This window comes from Opisthocomus hoazin, chromosome 12, assembly GCF_030867145.1.
Source record: "Opisthocomus hoazin isolate bOpiHoa1 chromosome 12, bOpiHoa1.hap1, whole genome shotgun sequence".
Taxonomy (NCBI): Eukaryota; Metazoa; Chordata; class Aves; order Opisthocomiformes; family Opisthocomidae; genus Opisthocomus; species Opisthocomus hoazin.
This window is the reverse complement of record NC_134425.1, coordinates 22,060,118-22,086,940: the sequence shown is the minus strand read 5'-3', so window position 1 is coordinate 22,086,940 and position 26,823 is coordinate 22,060,118. Positions and strand designations below refer to the sequence as shown.

Sequence of the window (26,823 nt, the reverse complement as noted above, 5' to 3'; positions counted from 1 at the left end):
AGAGAGATTCAGCAATGAGCGGCTCCTTTTTAAAGATGAGAATAACGTAGTTAGTTTTATAGTAAACGGATGCTCAACCCAACACGGAGAAATCAGTGTGCTGCTTAGAAAAACAAGTGCTTTAGGGTGCAAATCTGACACATGCTTGTACTCTCTGGCAAGATCCATTCTTCAGATTTCATGGGATACAGTCCTGCTCTGCGCTCCCTACGGTATGTCTTTCCTCTGCTTTTTCTGCATGCTCTAGGGATCTTCACATACAGAGAAAACAGAGCAGATTTTCTGTGTGGCACTGAGAGCAGTGTCTGTCTTCAGCGATGATGGGGGGGATCTGTGCATGCAGGGCAAGCTGAATATCAAACTGGGGAGCAGTCATGCACAAATGAGAAACAGAGTGAAAAATTCCACCAGTTTTTAAAATAAAAACTTAATCATTTAGAGTACTAAACATTCTTAGTGTAGTGGTAGTCAGAATCCTAGGGATAAAGATGACAGACATTGCTTAAAGCACAATCCACTTATTTATCTCTCTGCTGTACTCCCTGGATTAGGCAGGACCTTGTATACATATAGTCCAAAGAGACAGTAATTGGCAACACACAGGTCATGCACGTTAGAAAGTCTTGCCAGCATGCCTGCTTCTTTCTGGCAGATACAGCCTAGAGTAACAAATGCTTGATCTTAATTATATACTATGTTTTGCCTTACGGGAATGAATTCTTTTCTGTGTACTGTTCTAGCTCCTAATTTGCCCCGTGTGCTAATACTGTTACTCTCAGTAACTGCTAATCACAGTATCCCAGCTTCTACATGCATTTTCTTTCGTCACATATGTCTAAACATTAATGTTAGCTATTAATGTGGTGGGGACATTTGTGATGTCATATCCTATCTTATTCTCTGCCCAAGATTTACATATAGAACATAAATTACTTATATGTGTTTTGGTTGCTTTTAAGGACTTTGATCAAGTGTAGGCTCCCCTGATGTTACATGCTGCACAAATTTGAAGTGATCGACTGGTCTTCTTGTAAAGAACTTCTGCAATTTAGACAGACAATGTGAAGTCAGGGAAGGCAAACAGATGCTCTGGATTTTATCTAATTCTGTGTGGATGGTCATCTCCTTTTCTTTCAGAAAGCTTATTAAGTGTATTTCTGATTCAAGCCATTTTTAGCTCAGAAACATAAACTGTAAATTCCAGGGAATGAGTTTTTTGTCTCTCTTCTTAGCATTTGGTGACATTTGCTAATTGATGAAAGGAATACTGAATCTGTTGCTGCTTTTTTAGGCAAACAATTGTATTGCTGAGGATGAAAACATAGCAGTTTTCAAATCCCACATGCTCTTATAGTTCATAGTCTGTATATATTCCCTAATCTCTTGTGGTCTCAACAGGACATTTGAAGATTGTTAAAATGAATATCAAAGAGCAGTTAAGGTGGCTACCTGTAACCCAGCCTATTAACAGCTCCAGTGATTTCCTCATGGTGGAATATACCGCAGGATTGCCACAGAACAGAGTAACAGAGGTGAAGGTGTGCATCAGGCAAGACATATTTTGGCTGTTTGGATGTCTTACCCAGAGCATGCTAGTGAAGCTGCCAACCCATTTTTAATCCTCCTCACAAAAGCTTGACAGCAGAAGTGGGCTTCACCAGCTATTAACAGTGACTCTAGTGCCTTTCTAGGATCCAAATCTTGTTAGCCATTAGCATGCCAGCAGGATATCTGAATGCATGCAGGTCTATTCTCAGATATAACAGTTTCATCTCACTCCAGCTGTTTCCAGTAGGGATTCCTCTCTTTAAGATTGCCAAATAAACAAATAGGGAGTCGGTATCTCTGCAGAGAAACCAGGTTAACTGATTCAATAAGTAAATGCAGTTCTCCCGCATCCTTTTGATAAAAATCATCTGCAGGAAAATTCATGCTTGGATGGATCTATGATAGGGTCCCTCTCCAGGTTTGTGCAAAACATTTAACATTTCTGATCTCTTCCTCTATTAGAAACGTAGAAGCAGCTGTGGGCTGTTTCTTTTTACCAGTTGCTCCACATCCTGTTACTTATAATCCATTCCTGGGTGTGTCTGCCAGCAAAACTTCTGCTAGAAGAATGGTATCTTTCATTTTTCAAAACACAAGCGTTCGTTTTTATAGGGAAGATCTTTTTTCATCTCCAAGCGATGTGCAGCAAGAGTCTGATGAGACGGCTGCATGTGCAAACCGTGTTGTTGAGGGGTTCCAAAAACCTTATTAAAACATACACACTGACTTAAAGTTCAGATGGTTCCCCTATAGCTGACAGAACTGATGCTGCTGTACATGATTATTCTGAATACATCCTTCCCAGAGATTACTTATTCCTAGAACACCTGGATAGTAATACTTTTGACTAAAAAATAGATCAGATTGTACCAAATGTCTTCATCTCTTGTTCTTTATTATCAATGTAGTGTATTTTCCAGTAGAAATCTCTTCAGGAATGTCTATTACGGAATTTAGTATCAAAAGTTCTGCTGTCTTCTGTCACGTCTGACAACAATTTGTGTACAGAATATAAATTTTTCTATTTCTACTTCTTTCAGAGTATATTTTTTTCTAGCTACTCACTCTCAGTCCCTTAAAAAGAGACTTCTCCGTGTTTACGGACTTTATTATATGCTAAAGAAGGTTTTGTGAAATGTACTGTTAACATTGGCAGTCCTTTCCGGCTGCATACTGGGTCAACTTTGTAATAACAGAAAATGGAGTGAAGCATAAAGATAAACTAGAAGAAATGTGCGATTTTTTCATGAGAAGTTACCTGCTGCTTTTTTGTTGAAAAATTTAGACTCCCCCACCCCAATCATTTGCAGTATTTGAGGCGGCAGTTGTCAGTCATATATCAACAGAAAGAGGTAGCAAGCTATTTTAAGTTGTCCAAGACTGTGCTTCATTAATTAAGAAACAATTTGGAGTATCCAAGACAGAAAAGCAGCAAGCTTGTTTGCAGTGCTTGAACCCCACCTGTATCCAAGACACTACAATTAAGATTTTGCTTCAGTCCAGATAAGCATGTCCATCACTACATGTGTAACCTTTTTTTATGTGTACAAAATGTGCACAAGAGTATACGCAATTTCTGCTACAATTGCAGATGTTTATCAGCTTTCTTCACCATTCCTGCAATGAACTATATTGTGAATTTCTGACAGGTTCGTAAGTGATGAATAGCTTATGAAGTTTCATTTTGGGGGTAATTCTTCTGTCTAACCTCTCTCTGTGAATTAAACCTTACAGAAGGTGCTGAAAATCTTAAGCTTTTTCATTAGATAGGGATACATAATTCAGTAGCTCCTTTAGCTTCAATCCAGTGTTAGTCTGTACTCCAGCTTCAACTATATACCTGATTTATACCCTGAACTTTTCTATTAATATCAGTGTAATTATAACCAACTTGTTCTGTAAAAAAATTTAGCAGTCATTGTCAACTATGTCTTAGGAAAACTAGGGAATTAATGTTTTTGAAGTTCTGCTACTCTGGGAGCAGTGCATTTTGGCTATTAAGTTTGTATATGTATTAATAGCAATGCATAATACACACCACCAAGTACCTGCCCTGTTTGTTAACACAGCAGCTTTTTGAATCCTATTCTACAGTTACTTGAGTTACTTCTGCTTAACTGCTTAGCGGTGCATGCTGTTTGGTGCTTACCTTTTTTTTAGCGCCGCAGCAAGGTTTGCAAGTAGATCCTATTTTGAAGTAATATTCTGACTTACACTTGATGCTGCCTTCGTTAGGGCCACTGTAGCCTCTACAGTCAGTACTTTGCTTTTGGTTTCAGTGGACAAATCATGAAATCCTTAACAGATTTCTGAATTATCTTTTTTCTCTGCTTGTTTTTAGCTTTTTGGGCCATTGTTACACCTTTTGATTTTGGAAACAGGAGGCCATAATTCCTAGCTTTTGTGTGGAAGAAAGCATTACTTCCTAACACTACTTGTTTGTGAGAAATTAGCTGTTAAAATCGTGCCAAAATGCAAATGAGGGGGCTGAGCAGAATGGCAGGAAGTTAATCATAGTACTCCACATTCTTGCAACCTGCCAGAGTTGGAAATAATTCTGTACCTCATTGGAAGGCTGGGAATGTCGACTTTCCAGAACTAGCAGTAATTTGTCCTAGCCCTGGCTGCTTGTTGACTTCTCAGGACAGAAACTACCGAACTTTCATTTTGACTTTTTAAGGGAAAGCTGTATAATAACTGAAATAGTCCACAACTAGTGTACAGTCAGGATTTAACTTAGGGTTCGTTGCTTTTTTTAACCAAATAACAGCATATGAAGATGAAAGAGGGAGCCTATTTGAAGAATGGGAACAAGTTCTTGGCAAACACATTTTGGGGGAATAGCAGATATGAGGAAATTCAAGATGGATGTATTTACTTCCAAAGCACAACAGAAGCATGGCTTTATTAAGAAAGCAGCTGCTTTTCTCTCTTACGACACGGAGGGTTATAATGCTTTATTGCTGTAGAGCAGTTGCATTTTGCAGGCTGCGCTAGGATTAAAGAATGATTCCATAGTGTGTTTAAAATCTCATTGAGAACTGAAGATGGGAGGAACTGGCTTTGCCTTTAAACAACCAAACCACAGCAAGCACCTTGGCCTCCAGTAGGTTCCATGCACTGCTGCGAAAGCAGGTGGGCACTGGCTGGGCTCCACTTCAGCAAAACCTACACCTATGGCAGCCTCACCGCTGCTGTGGTCCACCACTGCTTCCACCCACAACTACCGGCAGGTAGGTCTGGATGAGAGCAATTAATCAGTGTAAGAGGATGGGACTCAGGATGAGTCTTTATAAAGTTTTGCTGAACACTATGGAGAGAGGCAATAAGAATGATATTAAGATGTTTATTTAAATCAGCCCTTATTAATGACAGCTGAGGAAGAACATAGAGTAGTTCTGAACAAGCATAACAGAAAAAATTTTAATTGCCACGAAGTGAGCATGATGGGCTTGCTTCTGTCCTGAGGAATACAGCCAAAAAATATAACCTTTGTGGATGACAGCAATGTATAGATGCGTTCCATATTAGGAACAGAAGATTAAACTGTTTCTAACTATTATTAAAAGATATATGACTTCACACAATATACTGAGCTTCACTGTTCTTAGCAGAATTCTCCCAGTTCTGCACACACAGCTATTTGTATGGGGGGGGAAAAAAATTACTGCCACTGTAGGTAAGGTTTCCATGCAGCATTTAAGATGTGACTTGTAAGATACAGAGGCTCACTTTGAATGTTATTCCCAATAGTTTCCTTCTGGGATTAAATCCACGTGTCTGTTTACAAGGGTCTTTTTTTCTTTGTGATTCGATGTAATAATTGGACTATATAAAGTCTTCTAGTGAAGAAGAGATAAAAGGGAGTGTATGATGCTAAGTAATGATAGGTTGTTTCTGTAGGCATGGCAAGTGATGCATTTAGAATACTAACAGCTTATTGATTAATGGCTTTATTGTGCAATTTATAGATGATGAATAATACAAAGAAACTTACTGTAGAAGGGCATTTTACCTGGATACCACTGTGATTTGAAAAGACTGGCGTGAGGTCTGTTCAGGAGAAAACCTGTATAGTCAAATTTGCAGCAATCACATATTTCTGAAATGTAATTAAATCTGCTTATGTAGAAAGTAATTAAGAAGCAGAAATGTCAGTTGTATTTTATGGCTGTTTTGTAGTGGTTTATGGTATTTTACTACAGTACTTAAAGTAGAAAAAAAAATCCAAATGCCTTTTCTCCCCCATGTAAGTCTTATGTTCCTATCTTATCTATACTCAGCAGATGGTTAACACCTATATAGAGACAGACATTTATCGAGAGCAAGTATTTTCTGTCTCTCAATTATTATGCTAATAAATGAAAAATATTTATTTAAATTTTCAAGACATCTGTGTTCAGGCCAGGAACATGGGATTTTATGGGGCCAAGGAAACAGTCTGGATTTAAAACAGACTTCTTTACAACTTTCATAGTGTGGGAGGTCATCAATGCGTATCAGAAACGGTCCCTCACTCTGCAGTAATGCCTTGTTGGCTTCAATGATGCAAGCAGATGCTCCAGAATTTCCTAACAGAATAATTTAATAATAATAAAAAAATCCCTGATGGTTCAAGTCTGCCATTGCTAAATAAGATACAGAATGCTGGAAATAATCTCTTGAGGCACAGGATTAACTGCCCTATCTAGCTTTATTTTCTAACAGAAGACCCCTGCCCACTGTCGAACTGTATAAATAATACCACAGACAAAGAAATTCTAGCATGAGGAGCCTTCCTCAGTTGTTTACCTCTGAGCCCGAAGAAGTTAGAAACAAGATTTAAAAGCCTCCAGAGGAAGGGAAGCACAGGTGAAGACCGGTCAGGCAGCAGCTCGTGACTCAGGTGACTGATTTGGAGAGAGCCCTGCTGAAAACCGCTCCTGCTCCTGCTAACAAGGCTGACGGCTGCTCGCTGTTCGGCAGCGCGTTAGCAGAGTTCCGGCAGCAGACACGGTGTTTTTACTGCGAAAAGGCTGGAGCGTAGGAAGCTCTCCGCGTCTCGGGAATATGCGGGGCACTGGGGCAGGGACGCTGCCACCGCGACCCGCGTTTCTGCAGGCTGGGACACCCCCCGCCCCGACCGAGGTGCCCCCACCGCCCGCCCGCGCCCGGCGGGGACGGGAGCAGCCCGCGATGGCTGCGGGCTGCCGGCAGCGCTCGCCCCGCAGCCCCGAGCCGGCACCGCAGCGCCCGCTTTGCGCGGAGCGGGGCCGGGGAGCCGCCGGTCATCCGGCGGGGATGCGGGGGGTGGGGGGGCAGAAGCCCCCGCGTCCCTCGCACCGAAGTTTCCGCTGGCGAAGGGCGGGCGGCCGGGGCAGGGCGGACGCCTCTCGGGGTACCGCGCTCTCCCCGCCGGCGGGGCGCGGACAGCTCCTACCTTCCAGCACCGAGCAGAGTTTGTGCAGGGCCATCGTCTCCCGGCGGGCCGCGGCGGCGACTCCGCGGCGGCGGCGATCACGGGCGGTCCATGGCCGCGGCCGCGCGCGGCGGCCGCCCCCCGCGAGGGCGCTGTGGCCCGCGGCTACGGCTGGGCCGGCCCCCGCCCGCCCGCGGCCATGCCCGGCGCCCCCGCGCGGGGCGCGCTCAGCCTCCGCCGCCCGAGCCCGCAGCCGCTGCCGTGCTTGGTCCCATCTAGAGCGGGGCGCGGCCGGCCTGCCTGCCCCGGGGGGCGGGGGGTCCCCGTAAGGCGGGCTGAGCGCAGCCCGGCAGCTCCCGGCCCGAATGGAGCGGCTGCCGGTCAGTGAAGCTCATTTAAGATGTGAGGGGTGTTTGCCTGGATGAGCCGCTTGTACGCATGTGCCCGCCCCCCGCGGAGCCCCGCAAGCAGCCGCAGCCGGCGGGGCTCCTGCGCTCCTCCCGCCCGGCCGGGGGCGGCGGCGGCCGTCCTCGCCCCGTGCTTACGGGGGTTCGGTAGCGGCCCCGCTGAGGCACCGCGCCTCGGCCCGCCGCGGTGCATCACGCCCCAGGCCGCATCCTCCCCGCCCGTCCGCCGGGATTTTCCCATCTGCGGAGAGGGCCCCGGCGGTGCCGGCCGTCAGGAGCGCGACCGGGGCGGAGCGGGCGAGCCTTGCGGTCCCTCTTCAGGACACGGTGGCTCGGGTGAAGCTGGATCCCGGCTGTCCGCCTTTGTTTGGGATCCGAGCGGGGTCCCGGTGCGGTGAAGGGGAGCCAGTCCTCCCATTCGTCTTCCGTTCCTCCCCTTCCTCCCCTCGCTCGCGGCAGAGCCCGAGCGGCGTGCCCGGCGGCCGGCCTGGCTGCAGCGCGCTGCCCGCGGCTCCGGCGCCGGGAAGAGGCCGTCGCACGCTGTCGCGCGGCTGCTCTCTGACAAGAGTGACAGCTAAAATGGAGCTATTACTTTACAAGAAGTTAATAAAAAGGCGCACTTAGCCTGCTGCCTGCCCTGGCTGCCGTCCCTCTGGTGATCCATCACATCGGGTTCGTTTGCGAGGGGAGATGTTACTTGCGGAGGGGGCAGGTGGGCGGTGTCGGGGAAGGGCGGCTGTAGCCCCGGGAGCAGGGCTCTCCGAGGGCGGGGAGGCAGAGCCCCCGGCCAGCCGGTCCCGCCGCGGGGACACCCGTGGCGGCCGGGGCTCCGCGCCCTCCCGGACACCCCGAGCTGGCGATGGAGGTGTGGAATTGCGAGAGCCGCTGCTGCTCCGGACAGCCGGGAGCGCGGCCGCGGGAGGCTGCCATGCCGATAGGCTCCGCGTGAAACTGTAGCCACACATGGAAGCCCGGTAGAGATTTTTCCGAATCTCCCCTAGGGTTGAAGTATCTCAGGGTACTTCATATAGGATGTCCTTTCCCTAGAACTGCTGGTGAGGCAAGGCTGAGGGCTCAGGATCCCCAAGTACTGAAACACGGGGGTGTCTGGGTCTGTGCCTGGAGCGTGTTGCGCAGCGGGCAGGAGTGGTCCGAGCCCTTCGGGCCTGCCCACCGCAGGGGCTGCCGTGTCCGAGAGCGGGCGGGTGGCGGGAGGTCATGTTCTGCACCGAACCCAGGTCGCCCCTTTTCTTCATTGCGGTCGTGTGCAGAGATGCGAGGCTGAACCTCCAGGAACCCCAGGCGGAACCCCACTGTCCCAGCTCAGGCACTTTGTGGAAGCGATTTGGGACTCACTCGATGGAGCCATCAGATTTTGCAAACTGTAAATTAGATGCACGATTGCAATTTGGGATTCCATCTCCTTGAGGAGCAGGGCCGCTCACTGCAGTCTCGAACATGACTGTGAGAGGTGAAACTCTGATTTCCTTGTGGTTTGGTGCTATGTGTTTGAATGTTAAATTCTTTCTACAATGTTCAAAGGTCAGCATATCCTGTTAGAAAAGGTCATTCTCTTCCTTCAGATTATCAGTTAAATATTTCGGGCTCTTCAAGTCAATACAATGGTTACTGAGGGTGAACTATGCAAGGAGGGACCGCAGGGCAGGTGAACGCAGCTGGAGTGGAGCCCAGGGGGCTGCGGGCGGTGCAGGGGCTGCGGGAGCTGTCATTCCTCCCTCCCAGAGCTCCTGCGCCCTGCTCAGCCACGGGCCGCTGGGGAGACCCAGTGAGACCTTACATTAAAGGTCCTGGGCTTTTCTGGGTATTAAAGATCTATTCGATGTTCTAAGGAGCTTGATGAAGTATTAGGCTTGATGCTCTGGCAAAATCCCAAGTTACGTAATTATATTATTCCACTGACTCGAATTGTCCTTTTAATTTCAAACAGAGATGATACAGTCCTTCTCAAAGGGTAGTTTTTCCATGAACTGTTGAATAGCTGCTGCATTCCAGCAGCGGATAAAGCAATTTCTCTCTGTTCACCTCTTAAAAATGTTTTTATAGTGGTGTGATGAAATGTTAAATTCTATAGTGAACACTCCTGTATAAAGAGAAGTCCTCATTAGGTGGATCGACTTGCATTTTTTTTTTTTACTAACAAAAATGTTTACTGTAGTAAATCAAGAAAATGCCTAACAGACGAATAATTTCTACTGCATCTGTGCATCATCCATGATTTTTTATCCTCTCTGAAAGTACATAAGCACAAAATTAAAATCTGACTATGCTGTTGTGCAGATTGTTAGGAGACGGGGGGGGTTGCTTTTTTTTTTTCTTTTTTTGGAATGCACAGGGTAGCTGATGGCAAAATTTGGCTCAGGTATTTTTATTACTTATGGTGATATAAGAAATGAGATAACGAGCCTGATTCTCAGATCTCAAATTGAATTTGCATTGAAGAAAACTATTTGTGGTCGATTGTCTCACTCCAACGAAATAGGAGAAAACCCTAGTAATAGCTTGTGCTCAGTAGAAGTTGGTAGTAATTGCAAAGTCCCAATCTGCTACAGTCAATTTAACTGAAAAGTTGAACTTCCAGTTTGTGCATTAGAAAGCTGAACAGAGCTATTATGCACTTGGGGAGGTGTAGTAGCTTTTCCATCCTGTGTTTTTTCCCAGGGCTGTGTCAAACTGTCAGTGTGGGAGACATAGGTAGTAGCATCAACTCATAGATCTGGGGCATATTCTGATAGCGCTTACTGCTGCTTTCACAGCAATTTCTCACGCGGACATCCCTGTTGCTTTGTTTTGCTAGAGTGGTGGTGCTTTAAAAAATTGTATAGCAAACTAGTGATGGGTCTAAAGAAACTTTCACTTCCCATTTTCTGTGCCTGCAGCATGCTAGTTTCCAGGGAGGAAAATGCTGTGCCACCACGTCAAGCCCGCAGTAAGCTTGAGTTAATGAAACTTGAGTTTGGGAGTTAAGAAATAGAGCTTTTGGACAGCCACTTGTGTATTGTTCTGCTGCTCTAGGGAGTCATGATGATTATTTCTGAATGGGAGTAGTTCACGGAAGGCAATGGGACTGCTTGTTTTGATTTAGGTAAATACCTGCATGAGCAGTTAAAGAATGACTCAGTTACAACAGGTGCTCTGCTGTAATAAAAGGTTTAAATTTCCATTATTAAAACTGGTTTTGCCTCCTCCTAGCAGTTCTTCCATAAAACTTCCTTTGGTTTGCTGTTTTGCTAGAAGTTTTAATTTTAATATTACCTAAAGTATTTGCTGCTCTTGAGTAGCAGATTGTACATCACAAATAGCCTTAGACCAGCAGGTTTTTTACTATGTTTGAGGCTCTTTGGATATTGTTTTTAAAAGAGGTTGAAAAAATATAATGTCAACAGTGAGTAATTGTGAAAGGAAGTTAGGAGTTACATTGTAACTGTTCTCATACCTGGGTTTATCAACAGGATTTAGGTGCATTTGATAAATCTTAATCATATACAATTTCAATTAGAAAATGATAGAAGGTGCAAGTGCCTTAGTGTGGTAACGTAATATGTAATCATACATAAATATGTATAATTTGCTTTGTTATTTATGATTGAGTTAATAAGACTGCAAACTTTAGAACAGTCATGAAGAATACTGAAAGTCTTCAGAACACTTACAGTGCACTTCACTATTTGCTAGACAATATAATTAGATCTGAGTATTAGAATATACCTGCAAACTTTTCCTGCTTAACTCGGGATTCAGGAATAAGGTTAGTGTATCTTTTACAATTTTTATGGATTGTATCATAGATGAGATCACATTTTTCACTGAAGACAGGAATTAATTATAAAAATAGTACTGTGTGGTTAATTCTTTTCAAAGTGACAGCTCAGGCTGATATTACTAGTGCCTCAACAAAAAGATGCTGTTGCCAAAATGGAAAAAAAAAAAAAGAATGGATAATAGGCCTCCTGAAACAGCATAGCAATATTTCAGATTTAACATGTCTGTTGCTGTTGATTTCTTAACATACTTCTCATCTGATCAAAAAATTTGAATTAGTAAGAATAACAAGTGGTACTATTGATTTGCAAAGTTTGAGATTATTTTAAACATAATTTTATTTTCTAGATTTTTAAAAGTAATTCTTTTGGTTATTAATACCTTTAAAACTGGAATGGGTAATGCTTTTACGTTGCTTTAGCAAAACTAAGCTCTGATGATTATAATGTAGTAGAAACTTATGGATTGACTTCTCGTGTTCTCTTTATGTGTCATTTATTTGAAAGTAGTTATAAAATTCCTGAACTGATTTGGTGCATTTATAGTGATTACTTTTCAATTAATTGTAGCAAATGTTTTAAATAAAGCTGCCTGTTAAGAAAGATGGCCTCACTATAAGATTCTTCCATACCATCCACTCCTCCATTATTGTCAAACTATACAGAATATGCCTACTAATCTGCAGCAGCAAAGTTGGTTCTTTTGTTGGGGGATTATAGTGCATTAATGATAAATCTGGTAGGAAGATTCAGTCTTAAAGCTCCTCCTGGAAAATGAGAACAAAGAACGATGGTATTTCAACTGCCATCTGTCAGTTGGCGTGTCAACAGTATTTTTATATAGGTGAGATTTCACACCGAAGAAGCCTTCCAATAGCATTTCTCACCAGGGCTGTGTTATGGTGGATGCATTTTGAAAATTTATGTAGCTAGAACTATTTCTCACTTTTCAGTTACTGTGACGATCACCTGGAACTACACTTTCTAATTGATGTTGCTTTCTTAAACTTACTGGTAGAAAAGTAATAACCTTACCTAAAGATATTTTTGATGCTTACAGAATAGAAAACCAAAGTACGACATGAAACCTTTGACAAGAGGTTCAACAATATTTAATGCCTTAATTTAAAATAGTATGCATATACTGTTGTGAGCCAAGCCATGAGTAGTTAGAACCTGTAGTAAACTTTATTATAAGAAAGCTATTAAAGCACCAATAATGTATTGTATAAAGTGATGCAATGATGCACTACTGAGCATGCAAAATACCTTAAAGCAAAAGATACCGAGTTCATTGTTTTGTTAACTTGATAACAGCTTAAATGTCAGCATGAGGTTATTTAATTCCCAATTGTTTTTCCAAAAAACATAAGGAGGCTAATCTACGTTTATTATATTGTGATAGCGGGCTACAGCCAACTTTGCTGCCACAGTGGCATTATGTGTTTAGCCTTATTCTCCGACTATCTGAAAACGACAGGAAGATATATTGAATTGTGTTTCCTCTTCATTACAAAATCTTTTATTACTCTTCCTGTCGGGAGCAAATTCTATCAGTGGGGTTTAAAAAGTCCAATAGCATTAAGTATTTATCTAAAAAATCTTACCTTTTCATGCCACTCTAAGAGAAATATTAAAGGCATGTATTAAGGAAATATGCTACCCTGAATAGTAACAGTAATGTAATATGCAAGTCTCCTTTGTTGGAATCTGATCAGTTCATATTAGAAATACCTAGAAATATCTTCATAGCTTAGCAGACTGCTTATCAGTAGTTCTGTGATTTTTGGCTTGGTGCTGCTGTATGAATGGGTCACTGTTCAGCACTGCCATGGTTACAAATCGTTTGACTGTGATTCAGGCGGACAGAATGAGCTCACCTTTGTACCTGCACTCTCTTTTCTGTTGCTGTGTTGACAAGCAAAGGCAGTGTTACAGGACAAGTGCCAGCGTGGAGGAGAAGCCTGCTGCAGAGGTCATCGCCTGTAAGACCAACGCTTGGTAGTTCATTGAGAAAGTATGTTCTAGTTTATCCAACAGTATTTATTAAAAATGCAAACTGACAGATTTAAATGCGCAATTAATCATGTAAACTCATACCACTGAGGAATAACTGCTAATAAAAGCATGATTATTTTTGGAAATTCTTCCAGGATCCAAAGTACACTCAGCAATTGTAACTTTATCACCATTTTAAATATATACAGTTGACCTACTCGTCTTAAGTAATTATTACAGCCTCATGAAATTTGGGCAGAGTAGTGTACATAGATAATGTACACTGCTTATTCTGAGCGTCTTATTATAGTCTTCATTTAATCTTTGTGTATCTCATCCCTTAGCAATAAATGTTTGGGAGTCAATCCTCATTCTCCTTCCACTCCAAAATGTTTCTTTTAACTTCTTTAAAAACAAAACCAAACAAAAAAATCCTGTACCTTTCTTGTAAGTAAAAAACCCCAACCAACCTACTTTCATAATGACTTTAGGCCTTTCTAAAATACGTGTGGTTATAGTTTAATTATAAAAGAAGTTTATGTAATGCCGATACATTTTTATTATTTTAAATTTTTAATGTGCTGTCCTCTCTAGAAATAACACACATAAATACTGCATCTATCCCATGATGAACTACTGAACTATCATTAACATTGCAGGTTTCTTTTAGTTCTCCAAGTCCGAAATTCTTTAACTATTGCACATATGGATTTAAACAGAGAAAAATACAGAATACTTCAGGTTGAGCACCATTTAGTACAATCAAAATAATTAATGATCAAGTAATCTGAAATTGCTCAAGCTTAATTTTCAGAAATGCAGGTCATTTTGCAGGAACGTATACATGACAAGACCAATTCAAGTGGTACAAAGTATTCTGCTTGCTGAAATGCTGAACTTTATTTACACAGCTTTCTTTCTATCAAATATTACTAAAGAATTAGTGGTACGTAAACAATGGTACATGCAATTTGATCCCTTTACTAAGAAAAATAAATTCACAGTTCTGTTAAATAAAGACCAAATGTTATTATATACAGTCTGTTAACTGAAAGGCCTTGCGAGACAGTCATGTCTAATTTTAATAATTTCCAAATAAATACCAAATAATGCAACATTTACAAATAACACACCAGCAGTATTTTCACGGTAATCATTTTACAAATCAGAATTTAGTATTTTAATCAAGCAAATGAGTAGCAGCTCCTTCATAAATATTAAGGCATGTCACATAGCATCAAAATGGAACCGATGAGCCTCCTGTCGCTTCTCTCTGTCATCAGCTTTCTGAAAAATAATAATAAAAAAAACACTTCGTGAGATCTAGCACAATGCTGTTACAGAAATGAGTTGTCAAATGTCAGAGAATGGTTGATTTTTTCCAAATCACGCATTTGACAAAAGGCAAAAAGCTTAGTAAAAGCCCCAGTAATTGGCTTTTAAACGATGTCAGTTTGAAATAGCAAGAATCTACTGAAAATTGGCTTCTGCTGTTACTGCTCAGCTGTTTTAGTATTTATGACCCATTATTTTCTATTATTTCTACCACTGCTTTTTTAAAAAATGAAAAATGTTTCCTAGTATGCATTTATTTAGTCAGCATTATAAATATGAGATAAAATTACTCTGATTAACTGTAAATGTCATCTGTGTTACACTTAGAATTATTTTATTTTTAAAAATTTCTGTTAAAATAGAAATTTAGACAAAGGTGGCAGTTCAACCAACAATTAACAGCACCAAGTAGGTTAAAAATGTTCGACGTTTTTGTTCGTATTACGAAAATGTGAGGTAGGATGCATTTCCCTGCTTATTTATGCAGAACACACATTGATCTGCTGAAAAAGTAGTGTTTTTGATGGTGATTGGAAAAAAGCGTATTTAAATTGTACCTATAATCCATGTAATGTGTAAAAACATGTCCTCTCCCACAAGCCTCTCGTGTTCTAAAGCAGTAAGGGAGTATGAAAGCACTTATTAAAGGATTTTTGAACACATAGTGTGAATTTTTCTAGAAAACAGTGTTTTTGTCATGACAGACAGCATGTGTAAATCCTAGCATAAGAGAATATAGCAAAACAGATTTAAATGCTTTTTAGCTTGCTTATGCATAACTTTTTTTTTAATGAATAAAATGAAGAAAAGCCTTTACAGTATGCTGTTGTGTTGGCATTCAGATTTGTATCTCAGTTGATAAATATACATGACAATTTTGGTAGAAATTTGTGCATGAGTTCTGCTGCAAAAGTTTGTCATCTGCTTTGGCTCGAGGCCAAAGATTTCCTCATCACACAATGTTTATTTATGATAGCAACTCTGTTCGATTAACTATGGATTTTACTGCATTTTGTGGCAGCAGCAGAGCTGTCAGTGAAGTTTAAGATATATCAGTCTGGCTTTTTGGCAGGGACTTTATCAATGTCAGTAGTATTTTAAACGTCAAAAGTGGGGTGGGAAGAAGGGAGTGGCATACTCTTTCCCACACTGAAATGTTTGTCACATTCCACAAAATTTTATAGTCTCACTTAGAAAGCAATTTTCATTCCATTTCTTGTATGCTTCCTGAAAAAATTACTACTTCAAATCTGACAGTAACTGATACTCTGATGAATCCATCAAAACTTCTCTAGCAGTATTATCATCAGTGTAGTGTTCACATGACTAGCCTCAAGACCACAAAGCAGGTTATAAACAATCAGAACACAAGAATATCAAGGTCCTTAGCTAATGTAGCAGACTGTATTGTTGTAAGATGAATAATGGTGTAAATTCTTCCTCAAGTTCTCCTTCATTTGATGTATCAAAACTGAAAACTAGTAACTGAGATTTAAAAGGTGGTGGTTTTTTTTGTTTTTTTTTTTTTTTTTTTTTTTTTTTGAATGGATCCAAAATTTCTGTGGCATGACAGAGCAACACCCTAGTTATTTAACAACACAATACTTGGCTGGCAGATGAGTGTATAAGAGCTATTGCAGATGAAGGGCTCCTCCTCCTACTTATCTGCAGGGGTCAATGTACATGGTTTATTTTAACTGCTGAATAAAACACTGCAGCTTACAGACAGATATATCCTCTGGGGCAAAAGGAGATATTGTAACTGCCAGTACATTTCCCCTTCCTTTCTTTGCTATAGGTACTCTAGAGATCTGTAAGGGAAAACAGCATTTAGGCAGAACAGTATTTTTATGAGAGGATGACTGAAAGAGGCAGTAAACCGAGAACAAGCTTAGAAGCAAGGAACTTTGGAGTTTAACTCCCAGTCATGTCAATGATGCACAATATGGCCTCGGTCAAGATTCTTATTTGATCTGTACCTCAACCATTTCTTCTAAAAATTTGGAAGGTAACAATAAATAGGAGGGCATTGGAAAATTATAGGAATTAACAAATGTTTGTACAGTAGTCTGAAAATACATAGAATTTATACAAATATTTGTGCCTATTCTGAGCAAGATGTAGCTGTTGGAAATGAGTGTATAATCTAACCAATATGCCACTTCATTCACATACACCTAATGGGGTTTGAAATAGCTCAGAAAGGACTCACTCTGGGCTGAGTGCTTCTTTGCATTACACTACATGAACTATTATATGAAGAATTGTTTTAAATGTTGACATTGAATCTCTGTGTCTCCAGATAGAATTACACGTGGCTAATCCTTCCCCAATTCAAAGTCCAATTATTTTTTCTGCTACTTGTGTTGCTTAAGATGTGTTGGAGACAGAGTTAAACGCAGCCAGTGCACAGTCCTAGCTACCAGTTAGCAACACTTTCTTGGTACAGTAGGACATGCCAAGGACAGTCATCACAAACTTTGTATTTCTTTGCTTTTTGTATTTTATTCCCAGCTTTACTATTATTTGGAGATTGTATTTAATGTTTTGAAGAGTGAAGATTGACAGACAAATAACATTTAAATATGAAGCATGCGCAAAGCTTACCTGAATGTTTAACAAGGTCATTTTATTTCCACAAGCACAAAATAACAAACAGTTCTACCATGTCAAAATGTGCAGTAATTTCATCTGACAGCTAAGATTATGGTTTGGGTATGTAGTAGCATTTATTGGCAATCCTGCCAGTTGGGTATGATTGCTAACCGAGAATAGTTAAGAAAAATGGGAACGCATTTCTTTTGTGACATGAAAGGCCTCTTTCAAAATGCTTCTTCAAATCAATGGATTTCTATACACTGCATGTATAATTCAGACACACAGAGGAAAGCAGCCAATATGCACACGATTGACTTCCTATACAGTCTTGAATGCTAATGTCAGTGCAATCAGCAGAGAGAGATACAGAAAAAGAGACATTTTCCTTATTTTTAGATTACCAGCAGAACTCAAGATAAGTAAACTGAGTTTATGTTCCATTTTCCAAAACAGTACTCCTTAAAACTCTGCAAAATAGAAAGCTTAGATGTGAAACAAAAATGTCTCATTTAGTTGGGAATAAAAGCTTAATGGCAAAAGCTTATCCATGTTGCTCTTCATTTCCCTTTTTAAGTGTCTCAGAGCTTAAATAAAAACAATTCAAATTTTTAAGCTTGCAGTAAATACTGAATTAATAATAAACACATTTTGGGAATTAATGCAGCCTGCGTCAGAAATTCCACTGTAGAAAACTACTCAAAAAACCCCAATGTACAAGATGCTAAAATATTAGGAAGTGTTAAATAGTACAGAAAATATAGAAAAAAAAGAGTAATTAATTAAGCTTACCTTTTCTTGCCAGTGTAATATGCCAATTATTGCCAGGATGAAAACGCAGACACCAATTAAGGCTATAGCTGTTAGCAGCACAATGTTACTTGGGGTCAGATACAGCTTGGCACTCCAGCTATACAGAAGAAGAAAATCCAAGGAAACATTAATACCTTTCATTAGGAAGCAGAAAACAGATTCATCTCATGAAGATGAAAAGAACCTGATAGTGTAAGACAGGTACCAACTTAGTCTACAGAAACTAGTGGCTATACTTAGAGACTGAAGCTTCATGGTATCTACTTCGAAATTTATGGCTTAATATAATTACTTTCAGGTAATGCCATGTCAAAATTCAGTTTCTGTTTAACTTTCCAGGAATGCTATGGATATCCTCAGGGACTGACTTTTTTCTCATTAGGAGATTTATCTCCTGTCCCTGCCCAAGACAAAGTAAAATGTGAAGGAAAATGTTCCACAAAACTGCTTGGGGCTTGAGGAGATGGAGAAGCAGCGTGAAATAAGCCTCTAAGATAGGTTGTTTCCTCCACACGAGAAGCTCCTCTTGGACAGGCTCATGGGGTCCAGTTGGTTAGGCACCTCTCAGCCTGAAGTTTACCCAGGGACAACTGCAGGTGTAGGCAACAGAACCAGTTGATTATGGCAGGAAAATGCTGGAGACCAGCAAAATCAAGCACTTTAAGGGCTTCTGGAAGACATTGCTCAAATGTTGTGGGGTCCTGAGGCTCAGTTAACATGCTTTTTGTACGGTCAGCTTCCTATCATGGGAAGGCTGTCAGCAGGAGGCTTTATTTTGAGGCAGCACTGAGGCCTCTCAGGAAACAACATATCCTGTTGAAAAAATGTATAAATTTAAGAAGTGTTTATTAAGAAATCTGATTTCTTCTGGGGATTCGATCCTCTGCTATTCTACAGTGTCCATAAACTTACTTTATAGGAAAGCAAAAATAGATTAAGGGTAAGATGACAGAAAAATTTCTGCATAACACATACATTCAAATACCTCAAGACTGTTAGTAAATTTTCATCTGGCAGATGTTATTCCTGTGGTTGTTAATTAGCAACTCAAGTGGCACATCACTTTTCAACTGTTATTTGTCCTATAGGAAAATTAACTGCTGAAACTGATGTCAGAATCATTTCTGCATGTTAAATGCAACTGACCTCACTAGTAGATCAAGCGGCAAAAAGCAGCTGGAATACGTGACTAATGTTTTCTCTAATAGCAAAGAGAGAAACATGCTCTCGTTCTGGGATAAACATTTTAATTGCAAAGCAAATTCAGTGTTCAAGCTCTCGTGTAACCAACCCATTCACCTTTACTTGAAGAAAAACATTCATACTTGTGGCAACAGATACTGCGTTCAGAGGGTTGAACTAAAGCTTTTACATGCAACTAGACATAAATTGTATGTTTGGTGAAACAAAAATGCTTGCTTCAATCATTACCATGCTTGCAATTTGTCAAAAAGAATGTTGGTAAATCTAGCAAATATGATTTACAGGAGTTGAGCTGGTAATAGATTTTGATTGTCTGTATCAGCTAGTAATAGATTTTGATTGTTTATGGGCACTATCTACGAGTCTGTGTAAATACCTGAGAAGTATTCCGTCTAGTCACAGAGGCAACAACATCTATAGAACTGAGCCCCCTGCCACTGTTGTTACATTTACTTTCTGTAAAAGTGACTATTTTTAAACTTACACATAATGTTTAATTTAAGCTCTGTATTAATGTAATTTTGTGAAGTGCAAATCAAAACGATGAAGTTACCTTCGAGGAACATTATGAGGATAGGGGATGACTATCAGCTGGGAGTTTGGTATGATAGCTGTCCATTCTTGTTTTCTTATGGACTGAAAGAAAAACAAAGGCTATGTCAATTCCTAACAAATCAACGTACTTCAAAGAAATTGTCTGTTGAAACATACAAAAGGAGAAACAACAAAACAGTTGCTTTTTTAAAATTTTAAATATAAGTGATTATTCCCTTACGTTTGTATAAACCTTCTATTCTGAAAGCTCCAAAGTGCTTTAAAAAAAGCAAAAAAAAAAAAAAGCAAAGTAACTATTGCTGACATGAAACACAGCATCTGCTTAAAAAGTACAAAGCAACAACATAATAGGGAAAGAAGAAAAGAATCAAAGGAGGTAGGCAAAGCAATTATCCCAATCAGAATTTGTCCAGTACACTAATTTGGATACCTCACTTTTTACATTAGTACCATCAGATCTTTAAAGACTGAAAATGGTCAGGACCCTACTTTTATGTTTCATCTGAAGATCAGGTAATCACAGTAATCTCCACCTCTCATTATACTGATCATGGTTTTATCACTGAGGCAGAAAGGATTATGTGAGTTTACAAACCAGTCAGGCCAACGCCAGGGAAGTCTTACAGCTGAGACGGTAACAATTGGACCAGCAGATCTAATAAACATTTATCATATAAACAAGCTCTATATACACCTATGCTAACATTTATAGACAACTTCAGTCATCTTTTGGTCTTAGTGTTAGCTTCAGAGCTTATACACCCCCCACAAGACAGGCATACAAGGTTCTTTTTGGCAAACTTTTCTGTATTCAAGCTTACTTCTTTGATATTCTTGCTTCTGGAAAAAAGGAAAAAGTGTCCCTAGCAGTATTTCCATCCAAACTCTATTAGGAAAGGTAATACCATAAATATTAGCTTGACAATCTTATATCTCAACTAACCTTTTCTCCTAAAGGACGAGGAATGCCAACGTACAAGTGGTCAAGGAAATTAGCACTACGGCCCAAGCCTAGCACGTTGTATGGCAACTGGAGAGCAAAATGTGCTGACTGGCTAAGCTGTCCAGCTGAAATAAAGTCAGAAAAGAAGCCCAAGTAAGTATTTTAGAAAAAAAAGAAAACAAACCCACAACCTCAAATCCATTAACTTCTTACACAAATACACATTTCAGAGTCAGTAAAAAATGTTTAAAAAATTTTAACCAAACGTGTGATTATTTAATTCTTAAAGGCACAATCCCACATTTCCAAACTACTTGTGGGCACTCATTTGGAGAATAGCTTAAATGCTTTCAATTTCTAGGCAAGATGATTCTTTGGAGCACCATTTATATACTAAACTAAATCTCTACTATTTGTTACAAGTTGAGAAGAAAGCAGCTATCCACATTTATTTTGATATAAGTAGTGCCAGATCTTTTGCTCCATTGATTTACAAGCTCAGATTCAACATGTGAAGGTTCACTTTAATTCTTCTTAGTGTTAATCAGTAACTACTGGTTCTTCTTGTGTCACAAAATTTGCTAACTAAATTCTCATGAACAAATTCTCAAATTGATTTAATGAAGACAGGATTACAGAGGTTACATGTTAGGTCCTAGTGAGAGCATGTAATTATAAGTAAAGGAGAGACTGCAGATAAAACATAACTTTCTTTGTTTCCTGAAAAGGCAGTAAGGAAACAGACAACTCTTGCAGCTATCAACAGGTTCACTAACATCCCATTTCCAAAGTATCCGATTATTCAATTTAAATAAAAATCTTGTAATCTTTTAACTTCTAGCAAACTGATTCAGATCCTGTGTAGATTCTTTGTTCATTCTCCAGAAAGCCTCCCAGTAAGTGATCTGGTTACACAGCAGGATCTGGTTACCAGCATCTCTTAAACATCGCAGTGAATTCAGCCCTTCACCAGATTAATAGAAATGAATTCAAGGCATACTTGACAACCACAAGTAGGTTACCTCATCAATAGAAACAGTTTTTCACAAAGATACGATGTACAGTCAGTATTTTTAAAGTGTCAGATTTTTCTCTGCTTTGACATCTGACAGATTATGCCTGAAATTGATTATTATAAGTTAAGTGACAAAATACAACAGAATGTGAATTAAAGAACATGAATTCCCATTTTGTAACATGTTTAGAGGCAAGTCCTTTCTACCTCTCCACACCTTCTTTCAAGGCTTGATTCTGAAAGTTAGTATTTTTCTTCAGACAACTGGCTGCTGGCCGTAGTACTTGCACTGCATCTTGCACAGTTGCAGTAACAGCGGGGGATGGGGAGGAAATCCTGAACAACCACCACTACAACTTTTTTGGCAAAGCCAAACATCCTTTCAAGAAAAAACAGAAACAAACTCCCATTCTTGGCTGCTGGAGACAGCCCGATAGGTGCGAGCATGCATTTGCCACTACACAACAGCAGTGATCCCAGTGGGAAGTCTCTGGAAAGTGACTGTACGAGAGTGTTATAGAAGCTCTTACACCAAGGGACTACCAAGATATGGCACCTACTTTCAGAAGCAGCTCTTCAGCTTTTGCATCCTTTTAAGGGGGACAAACTACTTTGTATATTGGATGATGATACTTTTGAACCCCTATTCAATACAATGATTACTGCATGCTTCTATTTTCCTGAACCTCCCCATCCTCCACCAGTTTTTTAGGAAGAAGCTTGCCATATGCTGTCAGGCATGTTTTGAAACAAGCCCATTTAATCATGAGGTACATATTCCGTATTACTGTCGTTTTAGAGCTATGATAATTTTCTTTAAAAAGGCAAGATAACTATCAACTAAATACACTTAGATGAGATCTGAAAAATCAGCTTGACGCAGTTACCTTTTTATTAAGCTAAATTGTTATTAGCAAAGAGAAACAATAACAGTTTTCCTAAACATCAGGCATATTTTAGATGCAGCACCATGTAATAAGCAAGCAGATGTGGAAATATTTAAATAGGACTCGTACTTTCAGGCCTCTGTTGAGAGGGCAGGGTGTACTGTGTACATTGTTAGGTGAATTCCTAGATCATGGCATCTGTGGCAGACAGCATTAGCTGAGCAGCTTTTCTCTAAGAATGGGGATATTTCCAGTAAGTTGAGATAACAGTATAGGACTTGAGTCTTGAGTCTGGCCCTGCTTTGTCATTGACTTCCCTTACATGATCTTGGCTAAATTGTTCAATCTCTAGGTCTCAATTTCCAAATCTAAAATTTGAGTAATTATCAATTAGAGTAAGCATGTATTATCTGAAAGCACTGGTTACCAACATAAAAGTAGCAAGGAACAAAGGTAGGTTTATTAAATATGACTTAGTTATAAAAACAACAATTTATGTATTACTTGATCATGCTACAACATAACCAAGACTTTTCTTTAAAAATTTTCTTCACTAATGCTGAATGCTGAAGGACTTTTCCCAAAAGAACAAGGCGTTGCTGTAATATTTAACATTGAAAAGCTTTTAGAATGACTTTTGAGTGAAATATTTAGGATTATGAGGAGACTGCAACTGAGATCTTCCTTTTTTTCCTTCATCATACAAATGAAATGAATGTCAACTAAATTAAAGGAAATAAAAGAAAATGTCATACACTGTGTGCAGTCAGCCTTAAAGAGGTTGAAGAGGCAGATACTGCAGCTAGAATTCTTAAAAGCATTGAATAATTTCATGGCTACTAACACTAGTTCTTACGCCTACTAAGATAAGGATCATGAAATGCTTCACGATGTAAATAGATCATTTACAAAGGTCACAAAGGAATGTCTTCTTCTGCACAGTGGACAGAAAATGTGCACATACCTTTTCTTTATCTGCCTTTAAAATTGGGAGATACTAGCTAAGCAGGCCTTGGGATGATAGCATATAGAAGGTTCTAGCTTACTTTACAGCTGACTATAAATAAAGAGATCTTTGAAACTATTTCTTGCTTTACTCCACCTGTACCTATCATATATTCTGTGAGAGTTTGATAGGTACTCAAATGTTCCACTTAGAATTGCAAACAAGTAATTAAGAATGATAAGTGTTCATCTAAGAAAAACCTTGAACAAAGATTAAAAATAAAAAGAGAGATTACAGAGTAGTGTTAACAGTCTATTGTAATTTCTGAAGTTCTCGGTCACCAGTAATTAATTTACTTATGAAAGTATTTCAAATTTAATTAGCAACTGTAGCTATTTGCTGTGTTGTAAAACTATTGTAAAGAGTTTTCTACTTGTTGCAAGATTTGAAAATACCATTCCATCTTCAAGCAGGAAGTTGGGATTTATTTCTTATATTAAGATTGTTCTTTAAGCTTTTAGAAGTCTGTGCAAGCAAGATGGAGAAAGTGGCTGTTGCTTCACAGCTTGTTTTTCTTTATCAGTAGAACTGTTACTATAAATAAGAATTTAAAAAATCTCTTGCCCATGCTGCACATTATTACTTTTTAACACTACTTTAAAGACTGTTCAACACTATGTCTTTTGCCTTATGCTTCTTGTTTCAAAAAAGTTATTTGGAAGCCCCCACATATCGTGGGCTATGATACATGAGGCCTATGGTATAGGTGTTGGTGTTTACTGCTTCAAAAACCTTGGGCAGAGTAAAAAAACTCAACATTTTAAGACATGGTTTTCAGTGGTTTCAGCTTGTCAGAGACCAAATTTTTAAGAAATACCTAATGATTTTGGGCAGTCAAACCTTACAATATTTTGCTAGTTTGGTATTCAGAAATCATTCTGAACATCTCTGAATCAACCTCTTTATTTTTGAAGTCCGATATATAAAATCTGAAGCAATAAATATCATGAATGTCAACTAAATTAAAGGAAATAAAAGAAAATGTCATACACTGTGTGCAGTCACAATTTCAAAAGTGAAAGTCTTGACTGAAAAACAGAATTATGTGTCGTCTATGACACATATAGTACTTGTTCTTTTGTATCTGAATTAAGACATTTCCCTTCTGTTTCCATTATACTGATGTAAACTTCCTGAAAGCTTAAGAGTAGCACAATATGCCCTGGGTTAAATTGCAATGTCGTCAACAGCTTATTTCAGGGTGACTAGATATAAGTAACATAAGTGCTTAAATGAAGCCAATTTAACTTTATGAAGGGATGGTGATTGCACTTACATGTAGAAGCAAAGCTTTTTATTGTTTCTTTAAACAGGACTGATAATGTGTGATACTGGATGTACAAACAGACTAGTTGAGCCTACATAAATAGCTTCACAAAACTGGTATTGTTCAGTCAGTTTAAAGAAGCTTATTTTGTAGAATAATAGAGCAGAACACGCAAGATCACTACACAGAGCTGAAAGACTAATGGAAATTGATTTCAAACCTGTGGTCTCCTGAAGCACCATTCTTTTTTCTTTTTTTTTTTTTTAGTACACTTTTCTTGACAAAATATCATTTGCTTTTAAGTAGTCCATTAAAGCCATTCAGATTAATTCAAAATACAGTAATAATATATAGACTTTCAAAAGTCCCCCAAATTCAATATATTAGAGGACTGAATAGCTAAATGTATTTTCATAAATAAAAATGTTATGTCATTATTTCTTCCACTTGCTGTATTTTCGTCTAATTTGCAAAAAGATGCATTTATCAAAAGCTTTAATACATTCACCAAAACAGTAACTGAAGATATTTGTGAAGTGTGAATCAACTTGTCACACCCTCTCCCCCCCAATCTAACAGAGTTAGAAAATATAACAAGGAGTTGCTTTGTTTTAGACATACATTCTTTGTACCTGTTGACAATGTAGGTGGCTTTTCTGGCAAAAAAGCAAGTTTAGTGTGTAAAACATAGTATCTGAGTTGTTGTCCATAGTCTCAGACTTGCATCTAAATTCTTCTGTACCGTCATCTGCCTTAATACGGAGGTCAGCACGTGAATGACTGCTTTCTTATAGATTAGATACACATATGCATTCTAGAAAAACTGAATGTTATTCCAAAAAACTACATGCAGAAGTTGCACGAATTGCTGCATAGCTGTGAACAACATGCACAGAACAGCTGGAATATGACAAAGCCAGTTCGAGAGTTAGGTAAAATTTCACAGTGAATGTGCAACACTTCACCTGCATGGCCGAAACGCTACAGTGCTATTTACCTTACAGCGATTATCAGTAGCATGCTACATTGCGCACCAAAGTGTTTACCCATCTTTTGAAGCTGGCAGCTTTGAAAATATGGCAGAACCACTTACTGCAGAAGAAAGGGAAAATATAACTGCTACTAATGAAATACCTGGGTAATATGCGTAAGAATTTACAAAACAGCTTTCAGAAAAAAAACCAAAACCCCAAGAACTCCAAACTTGAAAGCTTTTTAGAAAGTTGGAGAATTTGATTTCTTTGGGTTTAGTTGAAAGCTGTACATCGGTTCCCTTATTACTGCCTTTGGAGTTGTAGGTCACTGATTGGGGAAAAAAAAATATAGTGGAGAGAGCGCTCTTTTTCTGCTTAAAATTGTGCATTGACAACTTCAGCTTTCTAAGGGCTGTCCCCCTCTTCTGACTTAGCTGTCTGCCTCTTTTCATTTGTCCACACCATAGGAAATTCTAGATTAATGCAGTATGCAATTTCACCTTTCAACTTTTTCTGCAATACCTTTTCCTGGAGTTCCAGAAATAACTGAGGGGAGGGGATTGAAAGTGCATACTTGCAACTTTGATACCTATTACTTGCAGTGCTGCTAGCACTTGTGATACTTCTGAAAGCCAAACTCCAAATGTGATGCATTTCTATGAGAATACGTGTTTTCATTAAGCATAACTTTACACCATAAAATTATAAAAGTAAAACTAGAAACTCTTTAAAAACTCTTAAAATCCCCAAACAAACAATAAATTCATCATATTGCTGATATTCCAACCCTTTGCACAGGGGAAAGTTGTCTAACTTGTAATGCCTAAATACTTGAAGTGTGGTAATATTGCATGCAACAATACAAGTTCAAATAAGTTTTCTAAACAAAAGAGAGTTATTATAGAAAAACACACTAGCAGGGTAACCCCACCTATAGCAACCAGAAAATCCCTCTTAACAGAAACCAGCTATTCAATTATTAAATGATTCCAGCTTGTTCCATGAATACAGTCTTCTTTCTATATAGTGAAATTTCACGTAATGAATCCTGCAATGTCAAATGGCTATTGAAATTAAGCTTATTTTTCTCTTGTCTGGTA

General features: G+C 39.4%; 2 protein-coding genes and 1 long non-coding RNA gene across 6 annotated transcripts in view; 1 reads left to right on the top strand and 2 right to left on the bottom strand.

Annotated features, from left to right (window-relative positions):
* Positions 1–8,034, bottom strand: part of NETO2 (neuropilin and tolloid like 2) — a 37,830-nt gene extending 29,796 nt beyond the window's left edge. Inside the window, exon 1 of one of the 2 annotated variants that reach the window (XM_075434208.1) lies at positions 7,974–8,034. In XM_075434208.1, coding sequence (XP_075290323.1) covers position 7,974 — 1 coding nt within the window. In that variant the 5' untranslated portion in view covers positions 7,975–8,034. Of the gene's footprint in view, positions 1–6,967; positions 7,076–7,973 lie in introns of those variants that run through there. The other variant, XM_075434207.1, reaches the window with a different exon arrangement.
* Positions 7,969–26,823, top strand: part of LOC142362933 (uncharacterized) — a 38,518-nt gene continuing 19,663 nt past the window's right edge. Inside the window, exon 1 of the long non-coding RNA XR_012765391.1 lies at positions 7,969–8,025. This is a non-coding gene — a long non-coding RNA (uncharacterized LOC142362933). The remainder of the gene's footprint in view (positions 8,026–26,823) is intronic.
* Positions 13,155–26,823, bottom strand: part of ITFG1 (integrin alpha FG-GAP repeat containing 1) — a 97,641-nt gene continuing 83,972 nt past the window's right edge. For all 3 annotated transcript variants that reach the window (XM_075434204.1, XM_075434206.1, XM_075434205.1), the window contains 4 exons: positions 20,575–20,699; positions 19,630–19,712; positions 17,853–17,970; positions 13,155–14,417 (listed from right to left, as the gene is read on the bottom strand). In XM_075434204.1, the coding sequence (XP_075290319.1) occupies positions 14,358–14,417; positions 17,853–17,970; positions 19,630–19,712; positions 20,575–20,699 (386 nt within the window). In that variant the 3' untranslated portion in view covers positions 13,155–14,357. The remainder of the gene's footprint in view (positions 14,418–17,852; positions 17,971–19,629; positions 19,713–20,574; positions 20,700–26,823) is intronic.